This window comes from Alligator sinensis, unplaced genomic scaffold, assembly GCF_000455745.1.
Source record: "Alligator sinensis unplaced genomic scaffold, ASM45574v1 scaffold1007_1, whole genome shotgun sequence".
In the NCBI taxonomy this organism is placed as follows: domain Eukaryota; kingdom Metazoa; phylum Chordata; order Crocodylia; family Alligatoridae; genus Alligator; species Alligator sinensis.
In genome coordinates, this window is record NW_005842605.1 from 306123 (window position 1) to 323005 (window position 16883).

At 40.8% G+C, this 16883-nt stretch overlaps 1 protein-coding gene across 1 annotated transcript in view; it reads left to right on the forward strand.

Moving 5' to 3' along the window:
• PXDNL (peroxidasin like) overlaps positions 1–16883 on the forward strand; it is a 352571-nt gene that overhangs the window by 191406 nt on the left and 144282 nt on the right. The window contains exon 4 of the mRNA XM_014524383.2: positions 4740–4811. Coding sequence (XP_014379869.1) covers positions 4740–4811 — 72 coding nt within the window. The remainder of the gene's footprint in view (positions 1–4739; positions 4812–16883) is intronic.

The window sequence follows — 16883 nt, forward strand, 5'->3', positions numbered from 1 at the left end:
GGTTGCTCACTCATTCCTGTGGGGTAGAAGCCTTAAAAATGTTATTTAAAAGTGGGATCCCAATCTTGGTAGATGTATACCTTTCCCCCAATACATTATTAACTATAATTTTCAGAGCTAGAATTAATGGAGTTCTAGGAGAGGAAATGTTTCTGAGACATACTCAGGCTTTTCAGTAACCCACAAGTTAAAAAAAATGTTAGTGTTTTATTGTCAGAGATCCAGTCCCTAGTCAAAGTCATTCACACTTTCTTCCTAGATCATCTTATTTATATGACCAAAGAGATCATGTGTTTTTGTATGCAAACTTTTGAAGCCGTCCCTGCTCTAAAGACTTGAAGGTCTCATTTGAAATAAGGTGCAACCAGTGAGTGTATTACATGCTTAGGGCGAAGGTGTGAAGGAATACAAAGAGTATTCATTGTTACAGTATCTTGGTTCATTATTACATAACTTTATGCTTACAAATAAGTTGACTTAAATACATTTTTTAAAAATACTGTATCCACAACTGTGTACCCCAGTTCTACAAAGTGTAACTGGCAGTGGCTGACTAATTTTTGTCAGCATCATGGCATAAATGAACATTAGTGTAGGAGGGGTTATAGCCATTACACATTAGGTCAGTGTAGTGATTCTATGGGTAAGAGACAGAATGAGCTAAAACATGGTGAACTTTGTGGGAGAAGAAATATAGACATTCTTCACCAGCAGTGCAAGCCTTGAATGATTTGAGAAGAGACTAGATGAGAGAATTGGAGAGAAATAGAGTTTTGAAGGGCCTTATCAGATGTGGACAGGAAACTAAGATTTAATGTGGTCAGAAAAGAGAAAACAGGGATGGCTTCTCCCCAGGGACAGAGAAGGCATACCCAAAGAAGAATTACAACTCCAAAAAGTGCCAGTCTCCATGAATTCCAAGAATTGGTAATCTGTTATTGTTTTTTCATTTGGAATGTACTAAAATACCACAGTTACGAGTGGCAGCGTAAAACCCTAAACTAGATTATATTTAAAAACAATGTATTTAGAAACAATATATTACTTACTATGCAAATAAAAGAGGGAATCCTTTCATTCCTATTGTTATTCTTCTGGTATGTCCACGATGATCTTTTTACATTGTAGCATACTGTCCTCTATTCCAATGGATTTCAATACTAAGAAGTTACGTGATATTACTTAGTATGTAATATCACCTACTTTTTATTGTGACTTTTCTGCATTTGTCATCGTTTAAGCAGTTAGTAGTTACTTTCTTTTTTATTTTTTTTTAAGTGTGGAGTTGCCCACCCTGGAGAGAGACTGATTTCTTCAGGGCATATGAAGTTAGATCAAAGGAAGACAGAATTTTTGTTGGTTTTCATGTAGGAATTAAAAAAAAAATGAATCTTTTCCCAGCTGCTTTACACAAAAATAAAAATGGTTAACTCTTTAGAAGTAGGAACTGTAATAATTGCTGGGTTCAGTAAACACAGGGATACATGAATGGGCTAATACCCATGTAGTAGGGTGATGAGCATACTGTAAATAAGGGAGTGGAATAGAGCCAGGAGGGGCCTCGGTGGTATTTGGCAGTGGGGGGCTTTGTCCATACCATGCTGCACCATGTGGCAGGGAGAAGCAGTGGATGAGTCCTAGTGCTGGCCCACCATGGACCCAAGCTGGGTCATTCTGGTTTACTGCTGGAAAAGCATTACTGACTCCTGTTATAAGTGAATAGATGAATAGAATGACTCCCAGAAATAATAATCAAAGCAGCTTGGGAAAAGTGGGATCACCACAACTGTCTGTTTCCAGTCCTGGGGAGTTAGGCCTGCCATTCTAGGGGATGCAGTGTTAGGAATATGCTAGTTGCTAGGTTAGGCTTTACTATCTGTTTAGTCTGCTAGCTTACATCTAGCAATGGACTAGTACCAGATGTCTCAGAGGCAGGTGCAAAAGCTGTTATAGAACATCCTGTTCATAGCTAAGGCTTCTTCTCTCTCTCATTTTTTGGATGTTCCTGTGTCATGAAATATGAGGGTTTACAACACTTCCAGAAGTCAAGGGATTTTTTCTTATTTTTGCTCCTTCTTCTGACAACATTATTACCCTTTGAATATCAGATATTGAGGGCTTTGCAGACTTCCTTCAACGGTGATGGAGGAATCTTGGTAAGTTACTTGAAATAAAAAAATTATCTCCACATAAAATCAGAAATCAAACAAGGAGCAAACCTCAGGCTGCCATAGGTTCTCTCAAATGATTGTTGCATAACAAAACTGACAACAGTTTATATCTTCAAACATTAAAAACTTTTTCATATGGTAAGGGGAAAATTATTAGACTATGTACAACAGTGCTGTTGTGCAACATTACTGTCTGACTCTTGCTAACATTTTACTTGTTTGACTTTGTTCTTGTTATCCTTATAAATATTCAACCATAGTTTTGATTCTTGTTAAGCTCCTACCCTCATTTGTACAGTTGAGTTCCCAAATGTTTGTCACTATAAATGGTTTTATAATTAGCTAGGAGTCTAAAAAGTTATGGGGAAAGTATGTGCTAGGAATAGGAAACATCTCTTATCACTGAATGCAAGGATTGACATTGGTCACTCTTGTGCCTCTTCTATTTGCTTTTCCCAAAGATTCATTTGGTTAACTATTTCACACATTTAAGAAAGAAGAGTTTTAAATTTTCCTCCTCAACTGTTCTCAGAAAAAAATAATTCTGTATTTTTAAACACACTTAGAAGATTGTTACACATTGCACTTTGAGCTGCTTGCATGTTGATCAGTGTTAGTGCTAGCTTGAGTTTGCAGTAGTGATACCTTGAGCCTAAAATCCTTCTCTGACTGTCCCGTCTGTGACTTGCCACTAGACGGCTAGCAACCAGGGGCTTGACTAGGAGCTACAGCTGACAATTGCCACTACAGAGATGGTGAGCTAGGACAGTCTTCTATCTCTGCTCTGGGAGGGTGTGTGAGAGAGATGGGTTGGGGCAGGGGGATGGAAACATGAAGCGGGGAGGCAGAGAGTTAATGGGATGGGGATGGGTAAGGAAGGCTTACCCAATGGGAGGTGGAAAGGAAATGGGGGTAGGTGAATGTTAGAGAAATGAAGGAAGGCAACCAAAGAAGCATAAAATAAAAATAAGTTAAAAAAATTGAAAAGAAACAAAGAGGAAGCAAATTAAAGATGACCTCATGCTTTAATAAATTGGGATTTGGGACTGGGGTGGCAGGGGTGGGTTCTGTTAATACTTTCTAGGATGTTTGGGAGGTGGGAGCAGTAAGGGAAGGCACTTTTTGGGGAGCTACTGCCCCTGTCCCTAGAAGAAAGCCTCTGCTCATGAGAACTCAATCCGGACCCCTACCTTGTTCCCTCATACCCGCCTAGACCCAACTTCTGTTTGCATAAGAAGTTCTTGTTAACATCAACTAAATGGTGAATAGATATGATGCCATATAGATTAGCTGATCAATTTTGAGTGACACAACTTGGTGACAGTACAATATAAGCCACTTAGGATGTCCATGGATAATTTAGGCAGGCATTTAAATCATGCAAATAGCACAAACCATTTACCAGCCTCTATTGATTTCTATATTTAAAGGCACTGTTTAAACCTACTCAAGCATGCCTGCTAGTTCATGGAAGAATAGTATGGTTTAGCTGTTCACACCTCATTGGGGGTTGTTTCTTTGTTATTCAGAGTGCTAGTAGACACCATTCATCAACCGAGCCACTTGCCATGTGTGTTTACTGTATATCTGAATAATGGTTGAAGCAGAAGATACGTTTCAGGATAAAAGGAAAGTACTCAGTCTCTTGGTTTGCTGGATTGGCCAAACAGAATATTTGGGCATGTCCTGGCTACTGTAGTGTACAATTTTCTTATAAAAAATTCAGAGCACTTCTCTGCCTAGTTGAGTACACTGTTTCCAAGAGTAGTCAGAACTAAGGGCATCCAAAGAGGATGCAAGGTGAAATACTGAATACTCACAGAGAAACATTTATGATCAACCTGTACATTTTGAAAAAGAAATATAAAGAAAAAAAAGAATTCTGAGTTACTAAAATATTCCAGAAAATCATGATCATTTATGTTCATCATGGGGGCACAGAAGGGAATTGGTGAGGTTTTATTCACCAAGGCGCCCCCGGGGGTTACAAGAAATAATGGCCACAAGCTAGCAGAGAGCAGATTTAGACTAGACATTAGGAAGAACTTCTTCACAGTTCGAGTGGCCAAGGTCTGGAACAGACTCCCAAGGGAGGTGGTGCTCTCCCCTACGCTGGGGGTCTTCAAGAGGAGGTTGGATATCCATCTAGCTGGGGTCGTCTAGGCCCAGCACTCTTTCTTGCCTATGCAGGGGGTCGGACTTGATGATCTATTGAGGTCCCTTCCGACCCTAACATCTATGAATCTATGACTTTTTTTTAAACTTCTTAACAATAAAGTGCCCGAATATGTGAGATCGTAGATTTGCTGTGGATTGTTTTCTTAGCTCTCCTGACAAATGTCTAACTGGAACATTTTATTTTTTCCTTAAAGTCATCTTTCTTTGTTTCATGGGTTAACAAAGTATTTGGTAAAAATGCTAACATATGTATCCTACACACATTTTTACTTTGCCACTCAGGAAATGTAGTAAGCACTTTGAGAAATTTAATGTTTATGTTATGAGCAGACTAATTAATGGGTTATTCATTAACTCTTATTTCTTCATGAAATGATTTGTTTTTTGCAGTTACTTATACAAGAATGAAATCCACACAATAGACCAACAAGCATTTAAAGGACTGCTATCACTCGAGCAACTGTAAGTAATGCAACATTAGTGACTGAAAATTCAATGACATAATTCCCTAGTTTTACTGGAGAGAGATAAATTGAGCTTCAATTCTCTAACCAGAGTCAATTAGATTATTTGGGGAAACTATGGAACACTTTCTTTAATTGTTGCTTTGCATGGTAGAAGATATGCAGCAGGACTAACTTCTATAACATTCACTGTGATTAAATCTGAAAGGATTATAAACATGTGAAACAGATAAAATATCCTGCCTTGTAAATATAACCATTGTTCTTTCATAGACACAGTCTGCCAAATATTATTTTGTGAAATATGAATCACCAAATGTGTGTGTCGGGGGGTGGGCAATTTAAATTCAATGGTACAAGATCCACTAAGAATGCTGGTCTGAATTTGAAGCAGCTACTGGTAAATATTTACTTTGAAATGTGAAATGTGCAAAGTGTTTTTCAAGGTAATTATGGCTTTAGGGTTATTTTTATTGAATCAAAAATATATTGTGTTTGTTTTGGGCAAGAACAAGCAGAATATTACTTAATTCTGCCTCTAAAAGCTGTTGTAACACATTAATACATTAATTAATCCCTGAATATTATGTTCTAAATTTATTGTTCTTTCTTAGTACTCATTTACTTGCATCACTCAGATGTAAACAGATGTAGTATACAGCCACTTTTGCTGGCCCCTATGCACCCCCCCCACAAGCAGATGAAGTATAATAGTTTCCTAATTTTAATGTAGATGGCACACAAGACAAGCTGGTACAAGGAAGTATAGTATTTTACTTTCACATGGCAACTTAACAGAATCCTACAAGAGGTGGGTCACTTCATGGGTTATTGTATTCTTTGTTTTTTTGAACATGAATGTGTCATGAAGGCTTTGAAAAACTGCATGTTGCCATTTGGCTAAATCTTATTTGGCAGCTTAATTTTGCTTTTCTGTTTTTCAACTCCGTTAAATAAAATAACTATAAGAAATAGAAGAATGCTCTTCTTTTACAAGACATTGTTCTAATAGTAAAATGAATAACTTAATGCAAGGCTGTCCAATTTGTACACTTAAGTTATGGCCCCTGGGCTCCCTCCCAGTCACTACTCCCCCCGTTTCTTTGGCCGTAACAGCAGCTGCAGTATCTGGGCTTCTCCTCCCTGCCTTTGGGGGTGGGGTAGTGCAGGGAAGCAAAATGAGGGAAGCAGAGGGTAAAGCCAGGGCTATGTGGATACATGGTGCCACAGGAGGAGGACATGGAAGCATACATTCAGGTACATAGTACAGTGGCAGTGCAGACCTCAGGATGTACAGCACTCACTGGTATGGCCCACAGGGCATGTGGCCCCTGGGCACTTACAAGTTGGACAATCTTGACCTATTGCATGTGTTGGGGTGGTCTCTGACTGCCACTGGAATATTGTATTTGACATTACATTGTCTTGTTGTTCTGCTAGGAATCATGGTGTTGATAGTTATCATCCAAATGGCCATAAATTGATAGATTATAGAACTCATCCATTCAATTCAAAGTGCTTTACAAAAGTGGATCCTCATCATTTTACAATTGGGAGATTGATCCACAGTGAAATGGATTGACGGTTGTTACACAAAAGAAAAACAATGGTCAGACTGGAGATAGATATTAGACTTATGCAGGAAGTGCCATGTGGTTTCTTTCTTTTAAATTGTTTTGAGCAGAATGGGTATATAGCAGTGCAGAAAAGGAAGCTTCTGTTTTGCCGAAGATTTCAAGATTTTAACATTTGTCTTTGTTCCAAATTGCAGCGACCTGTCCTCCACCAGATTTCTGATTTCTGTTAAAGGAAATCCCTACCCCAAATTGTACTTGGTTAACCAAAATATTTTAACACAAACCTTCTGTTTCAATTCCCACTTCATACAATATATTTTGCTATATAATACAAACTCAAAACTATTTTGAATTGAAATTTATTTTAAAGGAAAAAATGAAAAAAAATCTTTCTGATAAATGGGACTTTTTGGCATAAAGCTTGTTGTTTTACCATCAGGCTTTGAAGTAGAATCATAGGGCTGGAAGGGACCCCGAAGGATCATCGAGTCCAGCCCCCTGCATGAGCAGGAAAGACATCTGGCGTCAGATGATCCCAGCCAGGTGACCATGTATGGGGATATGTTTTTAAAAAATAAGCCTTAGTTTCTGATAGAAGATAACCCAACCACTTCAGTAGAATTATGTCCATTTTGGCTGGATCCAGACATGCAGTCATGTGCATTTCCCTGGGGACAAACAGCAGCGGAACAATATGTGCCACTGCTACTTGTTCCTAAGGAATGCCCTTGCACACGCGCATTGGTTTCACATTGCCCTGGGCACAGTAGGGAAGGCTGGGGCCAGCACCTGGCCTTACCTGAGGCCCTGGGGGCCTTCTGGGCCTCCAGTGGCAGTGGTCCAGCAGCAGGTAGCTTGGCTTGTAGGTGGTGTGTGGCTTTGGCTGGCCAGGCTCTGGTTTTGGGCAGTGCACATTGGTGCCACGTGTGCCATCCTGCTTTTTTCCACTGCTGGGTTTTTGGGTTTTTTTTACTGCAGACGTCCAGTTGGACAGCCTTGGTTTAGGTTAGTCTTGGATTGAAAAAATACATAGTAGTAGTAGTAATAAAGAGAATACGTTAGCTCAGCATTTTGAATAAATAGATTACTCCTAAGAAGGAGATTCAGCATTTTGAGTAAAGAACTCTGTTGACAGCACTGGCCACTGGCACATTTCATTTGAAGTTTTGATATCATCAAAGCATGAAAACCATACTTTTATTGTTACATCTTTTACTCCATGCCCCTCCTCACAGCTATCTTAATCCTTTTTGAAGCAGGACTAGTACTGCAGGGCATAATTTACTCAGTAACATCTCTAGACATTGTCATTAAAGGCCATCTGATATCTCCTGAAAAAATGCACACTAGTAGCACAGGTACTTTTTTTTTTTTTAAATGAGTCATAGCTGTGTCTTCTGCCCTTCCTCTGTCCTTTTTACTGATGTAGATTTACCTTAGACAGGCGAAACAATGACCTATCAAAATGTACATTTACTATAAAGTTTAAAGAAGACTGGGAAACGTAAAAACTGTGACAGATTTATGTGTTGACCTTTGAGAGAGAGAGCAAGAAAAAAACTATTGGGATAATACAAACTACCACACACTCCTCTCCACCATACTCGTGTGGCTGCTGCTGATCTGTTTTAGATCCCAAGAGAGCAATGAGAACATTTATTTCTAGGAGCATATATAATGTGAACTAATGAAGAGACATTATCTGCTGTAGTGAAGTTGGAAACTTCTTTTGGTTTTCCCTGTTTTATCCATGATAGTAGGGGACAAACTGTGGCAAGGTACACATATTCAAAAACCCTGAGGTGGAATCAAACTAAGTTAAGCAGTTTTCTGTAAGCAGCATAGTTTATACTGGTAGCAAACAGAACACGCATTCACCCTTGGGGTGGGGATGGGGTCTGGGGGCAAGTCTTAGTCTGGGTTCTGCCATTTTTAAACCAGTGTGTGTGCTGAACTTCTGATTTGTTATGGGTATAGACTGATTTCCACTTGCTTATACCAGTAAAAGTGTAATGTCTGTACATGGCCTATGGGTATAGTCATTTCAGCACTAGTTAGAGGATGCAAGAAGGCAAAATACAAAGGAATGTATAGTGAATTAATCTTTAGAAACACGTGAATAAAAAACATAAGGCTTTTCAAGGCATATACTACAAAGGCAAAGCTTACTCTTGGTAAAGGAAGAGCTATGTTATAAAATATTACCATAGAAAAATATTTCTTCTTCTCTTTTTCTTTAAATTATAGGGTGGGGAATAAGCTGAACCCAGTAGCGGTTTAGTTGTGAAATGTCATGCATTTATCAAAGGTCTGTAATTAGATTTGTTTAATTTTCTGCTCTTAGTCCATCTCTAGCTGCCTTGCATAATAATTATGAACCCTTTCCAACATATATTTATATAAATCTATTTAAATCCTGGTGATTTTATGACAGTGGAAAAAATGGGATGGAATTTTTTTTGCCGATCAAAAAGAATTCCTTGTCCAGCTTGTATGAGTGAATAACATTTTGCAAGTATATTTTTAGGTTTTAAAAGTTCCTTTCTTCAGCTTCACATTTCAGAGACATATTAAATATTTCATGTCTAATACTACTTTCCATTCAAAATACAATATGTAAACTAAGTACATTTTAATTAACTTTAACCAAAACTGAAAATGGATAAAAGACAATCAAATGAAAAAAAACAACTTTGACATATGCCAGTATGTCAGTAGTTGAATCTAATTCCTAGATTCAGTTTTCTTAAAGTTAAAAATATGTTGTCAACCTATTAAGAAGAGACTACAGCTGATTTTTTTAAAAAAACATTGTATTTTGCTTTATCTAGCAGTCTGGAAGCCTATCAACTGTCCTCCCCACCCCGTATCATGAACAAACTGTTTTGAAATATTTTTGAAACAACTCCAATTTGACCAATTATTTACGAAGAAATTACTTCATTTGCAGTACTAGTGGTACAGGACACCAACTGAAGAGACTGTAAATAATACATAATAATTAGTTAGTACTGGCTTTCAGCCTTGTGACACCCCTAACAGGTTCTAGGGCACCTCAGTTGAGAACCACTACTAGAGAGGGGGCACAAAGTTTCACTTTTCTTTCTCTGTGTACTTCTGCTAATTGTGACAACAGGCTGACCTCTTGGCCAGGCTGGAGTTACATTTTCTCAGTAAACAGTGAGGCCCTGAATCCACCTTATGTCCTGGAGAAGTTGGCAATGCTGCTAGTATGCTGAAGAAGGGATAAGAATGATTGGTACCCATGGGATGTTACAGGTGAGAACTTAGTATCTTGGATTTCAGGACTCCAGAAAGTCCTGAAAGTTCAGATAGTTCATGTAAAATATCTGGGACTGTTTTCCCAACTAAATTTGCTATTATAATACCTAACTTGCAGGTGAAAGAGCTTAATTAATATTTTTAAGTGCTTTGGAATCTTCAGTTAAAAAAACATGCCGAATCACTGATTCTCCAAATCAGAATTGAATCTTCAGATTCGGATTCAGCCAAACCGAATTGGGACAGTGATCTGAATCAGTGAATCACTGCCCCCCCAGTTGGGCCGAATCCAAATCAAATACAGCCTGCTTCGCACACCCCTAATAGTTATCACTGTATTTAGTAACATGAGTCATGAATATGCTATGTGGTAATTAGCCTATGTGCTCTTTTTGTGGGACAAAATATATTTGTAGTTATAAAAGAAATCCACAAGGAAGCAGTTCACTAACTCCCAGTAGTTCCTTAATCAAGGATATCTGTTTCCCATTATGTAGAGATAAATTAAGAAAGCAATTGGAGTAACAATTTGTTAGTGTCAACATTAATCAGAAGCTGAATGTTATCCAGCTGCTGCCAGTTTTGAGAGAGACCAGAAGAAAGGAAAATAATAGCCCAGACCCCACAAACCAACTAAACACCATCACAAATACATTTTCTGTTTTCTCTTAATTCAAAAAGGCTTGGAAGAAACATTCTTTTAATGTATTATTGACAAGCTCCTGAGCTTTGCATTTTGTAGCTAGGATTTACAGTTAATCTTACCTGAAAACATTATGCACCTGGAGATGCAATTCTTGTGATGATTTTTAGGAAACCAGGGCTGTGATTAAAATTAAGAAAAAAAGCAAAAATGGATGACACACAATAACATGTGAAGCTGTATTAATCTGATCTGTGTCATGCCATATTCTAATAATGCAGCAGTTGTTTTCATTCCTCTTTTAGAAATAGCAAATCTGTTATTTTGCTTAGGAAGTTAGGTCTTCCTGTAACTTACTATTGTAACACCTGGCCTATATCTATGCAATGTTTTGGAGTTGCTTAACAGCTTACAAACTCCTGCAGTCCTTGATATGAAGGTTGGAATTTGAAGAAAACTTCTTTTATCTAATATTCAACATCTTGGTATTTCAAAGACTTCTTGTAGCATTGTTACTGTAACATTTTCTCTCCTGTATAAACACCTGTGTACGTATTGCAGAATCGGAAGAATCGTATACTGTATATTCAGAATAGAGAGTCTGTCTCTAAGACTTTCACAGTAGACAAAACAATATTAATACAATGTTACCAAACTACCAATGTAGTTACTAATCTTTAAAATGCTTACATTTATGGTTATGCACTTTAATTTACTTGCACCCCAGCACTTTACTTCTACTGTTGTGTGCTCTGGATTCCCCAGTACCTGACCTCTGGTTTGGCCTAGACTACAGAAGTGGACAGCTCTACAGATTAGGAATGAGACTTAGACTTCTTGGTTATCACTTCTTTGTGCAGCCTTGGCTCCTTATTTGGATTCCCCACAGACTCAGGTAGTTGTTTAACCCCATGCTCCCCAAGACTGTTTGCACCCCAATCCTGATAGCTGTCTTTGTAGTTTTACAAACAGCCTGAGCAGCTGTCCATTCATTTTCTGCAGCACTGCAATGATGTATTTAGCACTACAAATCTAACGCTTGCCCTTGGACTTAGTTACAGAGGAGCAGCTGACATAACCTAAAGCCCCTCCCTCCCAAAATAGAAGTGAGGTTGCAAATAAGCCAACCCAAAGTAAATTACAATCAAAGAAGTTTGGGAACTGATGATCTGATGTGCCTCAAAACTGCAATCAAAGGTGTGGTTATAGCACATTTAGGCATTCCTGAACTAATTTTAGTGGCAGTCCTAAGCATAGAGAACTTAGGGAACAAATCCATCCAATACCTTCTACCATTGAATTGCTGCTACTCAGGAGCAATCAAGGTTTAGTGGAGAAGGCAACACTATGGATTTGGAAAATATTTGCTTCTGCATGCAGCTGGAAAATAATCCACATACTTACACAGTGGGCCTCCTGTGATAGTGAAAATGGAAATTTTCTAAATTGTCTAAGGAGTGTGATTAGGAGGGTTTTAACATGGGCAAATTTACATTATTCTTAATTCTTGCCAAAATCAAAAACACTGAAGGAATTTTGTACAATTTCCTTAAGCAAAACCGAAATGAAGAGTCTAAGTAAGACCATGATCCAAGAGAAATTATGTTCCAATCTAAGCCCTTGTATTAGCCTGCTGAGTCTCCTTGGGCAAGTTGCCTCCCTGTTACCTCTCTTTTCCTCCCACACTACCTACATTTATCTATTTAAATTCAAGCTTTCCTGGAAGGAAGGAGCTGGGTCCTGCTGTGAGTATACAGTGAGCCTAGCATAACAGGGCATCAATCATTTTAAGTACTTCTAGGAGCTGCTGGTATAAAAATTAATAATAAGGATGAAACAAAAAAGAATGAACAATAGATAAGGCATAAAAAACTTGAACTGAGCTCATGAGTATTTCTGAGGACTATGAGCATGTGATAAGGCAAGGGGAAGGGTTTTGATGAAGTTTTGAGACCTTGACTATAGTGGATGTCTCCCAAGCAGTTGTTGCAACATATTATATCTATCTGTGAGTGAGAAGTTGGACATAAGGTGTTGATCTCTGTCAGGAGGGTGTGTAGTAAATAAAATGACAAAGAATTACAACTAAACATTCATCTTCCCAGGGGCCGGTTAAATGGTTAAATTTAAAGCCATTTTAAATTTACACCTGAAAAATCAAAGTGCCTGGTTGCTATTCATCTTGTCACATTTTTCCCCATAATTTGGACAAAAAAAGTAGTACTTCCATGTGTTTACATTCAAATACATCTTGTTCATCTTTTCAGATGTTCATGTTTTGATTTTATTTATATGAGTGGAGAGAGTACTTACACTAAGGGAGCCCTTGAAAAATGGTATGGTACCTTGTTAAGGTAATCTAGTTGTGTGTTTTGTACTCTGTCATATCACACACTGTTGTTGAAGCTGGACATAGGTTGAATTTTGTTTGTGAAACCCCTCCAACAGGCTTTATAGTGGAGATCTCTGAGTGGGCTGAGAATTCCCTGATGGAGGCTAAGAAGAGCTGGCAAGTTGGTCCATAGTTACCAGCAAAGAGATTAAGTATTAAGCCAAGGTCACCTAGCAAGTCTCTGACATAGTGAGGTATATTAGGTATGGGCACTACACTTTTACTGGTATCAGTGATGGGAAACCGGTCTATACCCAGAACAGAACAGAAGTTCAGCATACAGGCAGAAGCCAGTCTAAGATTTGCACAGCTTTCCCCTCTACCCACTCCTGAAGGGTGAATGTGTGTTCTGTTCACTACCAATCTAAACTATGTTTACAGAAAACCGTGCAACTTAGATCAAGGCTTTTTGCATGTCTACACCCAGCTAGCTTAACCTACCTAAAAGCAGTCTCCTATGACCAGTTGAACAAAACAGCCAGTGGATCTGTGTAATCCTCTTTTTCCAGTCACATACCTAATGGTACCCGGGTGCTCAAAGAACCCATGAAATTGAGCTCCCATGCATGTAACTCAGAATCTCAGGATGGACTTTTTAAATTCTGGCCCTTTCTTTGCATGTGAGAACTGGTGCACTTCTAGTAGGTCAGGCTTCCCCTACCTCTACATGGGTATAGTCACAGTTATGATCTCCTGAAGGAAGATGCATGCCCTGTGTCTACACTGGCTAGGCATTGTATACTATTGCCAATGTTTTCAAAGTGTGATACTGTGTGTGGGATTTACAAAAGCAGTCAGCAGTGGCCTAATTTCTGTGCTATTGAAATCAATGGTGACATTTCTATTGATCTGAATGAAATCAGAGTTTAGCCAATGCTGACTATTTTCAAGCCCCTGAATAATTTGCCTGCTTTTGAAAGCCTCCTATTTTCCATTAAAATCAGTTGCACTGAAAACAGGCTGTTTTCATGTAGATGCCTAAATGGTTGTTCCTTTTGCAAAGTTTTCTTTTTAAAAATGTTTTAAACATTTGGTAACTTTTAGAATATGCATGTATGCAAAAATATGTCAATCTTATTTTCAGCTTGGGGGAAAACTAGAAAGGCTGGACACCTGCTAAAAGAGATGCTCTATTGGATAATCTAGTGCCCTGCCCCTGCGCTTGCCCCTCACTCTCAACCCACAGCCCCTCCACCCCACTCCCCTCACTCCTGACCCACAGTCCCTGCCTGCCCCCACTAGCTCCCAGCCGCAGCTCTGTCCCAGCATCAGGGTCCAGCTGCAGCTGTCCCACCTGATACTGTGTGGCTCTGAGCAGTGCCAGCCCCTGCTGTTCTGCTCCCTGCCCCATCCTGGGAAGTCTTGGTTGGAGATCAGGAACTGAGCTGGGCCCTTTCCTCCCAGGCCAGCCTCCCACTGCACAGGCTGCTGTAGGGGGCAGAGGGACTCTAAGCCCTGCTATGGAGGCATCTCCTACCCAGAACACTCCCCTACTCCCAATCCCCACTTCTCTCTGACACACCACTGCTGCCACCTCCACCCCTCTCTCCAGCCTATCACACCCTCCAAGTTGCTCCTTGGACTAGAAGCACCCCCCAGTTGGGACCACATGTCCTAGCACTGGTGTGGGCATGGGGCAGGGCTGCAGTATGGCAGTTGCCCCTGCAGCCACAGCTTCCACTAGCAGATCCTGTCCCATCCCATGTGGTCAGCTGGGTATGCAGGACGTGAAATTTGTGGGGGTTGGGAGGTGGGTGTGGGATTTGTGGGGGTGAGGTTTGGGAGGGATATGGGGCTTGTGCGGGGGTTTGTGGCTGGATATGTGGATGAGGGGTTTGTGGGGGTAGCTTGGGGGTGTGGGGTTTTTGGGTGGATTGTGGAGGGACTATGGATATGACAGGGTGCTCAGGAGGTGTGGATTCCCCGGGTGCTTAGGTTCCATTTCTGTTGAGCCCCCCATGATGTGGCACAGTCCTAGCCGTCTCAGACCCGACACTGCCTGTGCAGCTCGTCACGGGCCCACCCCAGCTCAGCACGGGGCCATGCATCTTCACCCAGGGCCCAGCACTGCTTGTAGGGACCATGCATTGTGCTGGGTCAAGTCCTGCCTCCACAGAACTGGCCTAGCCCAGTGTAATGAGTGGTCCCTGCAAGCAGTGCTGGGCCCCTGCTGACAGCCTGGGTGGCCTGACACTGCCTGAAGGCACCACAGCCTTGCACCACTCCTGCTTGCCCCCTCCCCCCCCCCCCCGCTTGCCCCCCCCCCCCCCCCCCACAAAGGCAGTGTGATAGGGCAGCAGCAGCACCATAGAGACACTCTGGCCAGATGCCAGAGTGTCTCTGGAGGTCTGAGCCCCGACTTTCGTCAGGGAACACTGGGGAACCATGCCCTACGCCGCTTTTTTCCAGGGTGGGGGTTTTTTTTGATACCTGGAAGCCCTGGTATCAAATTTAGAGCCCATGCTGAAAATATGCAGAGTGAGGAACACTTTTTCATTCTCAGCGTGCCTCTTGTGGCATCTCAAACTCGTTTGAGATGCTGCAAGAGGCACATGTGTGCTTGTCTGGATGTGCCCATTCAGGCTGTGAGTTGGCATGGAGGAAAAGCTAAGTGGGGATGTAGAGGGGGTGGGATGTAGAATTAATTGATACCAGAGCCTAGGAAGGATAGAAGAACAATATACAGACTGATTTGCAGACGCAAAGAAGAGCAAAAGGAGAAAAAAAATCCAGAAAGCAATATTAACCCAAGGGAAAAGCCAGGCTTATGTAATGTGGCATTTAAAGTCAAGAAGAACAGACAAGGGGAGTACCCAGAAAGCAGAGAGGCAGGGGATATCTGCTGGGAGCAAAGATGCATAATGTAGTCTTAAGATTGAAGGAGTAAGCAAGTATCCATAGATACTTCATGACAAAATAAATGATAGGCTACATAGTCGTGGATAAGAATCTAGGCCTGGAAAGATGCATACTGAAGGGGTTTTGTTTTTTTTTCTATAAGTGGTTAATGAATTTCTTAAAGAATAGCAATTCAGTATACTTTGTCTCTAGATTTAAGCAAAGCACTCGATACACTGCCACTTTGCAAATTCTTAGGTAAACTGGAGAAAATATGAATTAATGGTGTAAGTATAAGGTGACTGAAAAGTTTGCTAAAAAGGAGGTTAATGTTGTATTGAAAAGGAAGGTACCAGACTGGGGAGAGGTATTTCATACAGTTCAGTTCTAGGACCCATCTGGTTTAACATGTTTATTAGTGACCTTGGTACAAGTGACACTGGAATTTGCACAAGACACAAAATTTAGGGACATTGCCAATATGGAAGAAGGTTAAATCATTATACAGAATGAACTACATAATGTAAACTGGAGCAGTAGACATTGTATGAGGTTTAATGGCACAGAGAGAAGTGTCATGGAGGTTAGGGACCAATACCTGTCACAACCCAAGGGTGTGATTTTTGTTTGTGTGTGCTTCGGCACTGCTAAATTATTTCCCGCCACTCATAGCTTTCTTTGCAGGGTGCATTTCTAGGTTGCAAAAGAGAAATGCACGGTGCAAGGAGTTCCCACCATTCATATTAAAATTTGTGTCCCACTATTGGCCCGTTCTAAATTATTCCCACGTGGCAGCTAGCGATTGGCTTGCTAGCCGTATAAGAGGCTTGAGTGGTTTCTGCCCAAGTTGGAGGACTCCACGACTATCAGGAGGAGGAGAACTACACATCTCGTGAAGATCTCTAAGCGCTGCGGAACCTATCGGACCCAGCGTGCATCTCAAGAAGGCTATAGGGGTCTGATCAACCTCTAGCCTCTCCCCATTGCCGCCTGATCCCTCGACGTACCCTTCCCTGCACGCAAGTTCCATGGAGCCTAGCAAACTTCATGTGAGTGTATTCAGAGCTCTTTGCTTCGAGTTACTTTGTTCAGTTGACATGACGGGCTCGCGGTTTAGAGCTCTCAACTGGGCTAGAAGGTTCACGGGAAGGAACTCTAGTCCGCCTCTCTTCTTTTCTGTCTGTAACTGCAACTCAAGCAAGTTTTCCTGCCTGCACCGCGACCATCTTTGGTGTAAGTAAAATAATCTTAACCACTAAGCGTCCGTGCCTAATTCTAGTGTGCCGCCTGCCTTCCCCGACCCGGCATGTCCGGGCTGCTGGCCCCCGCCCGGCGCGC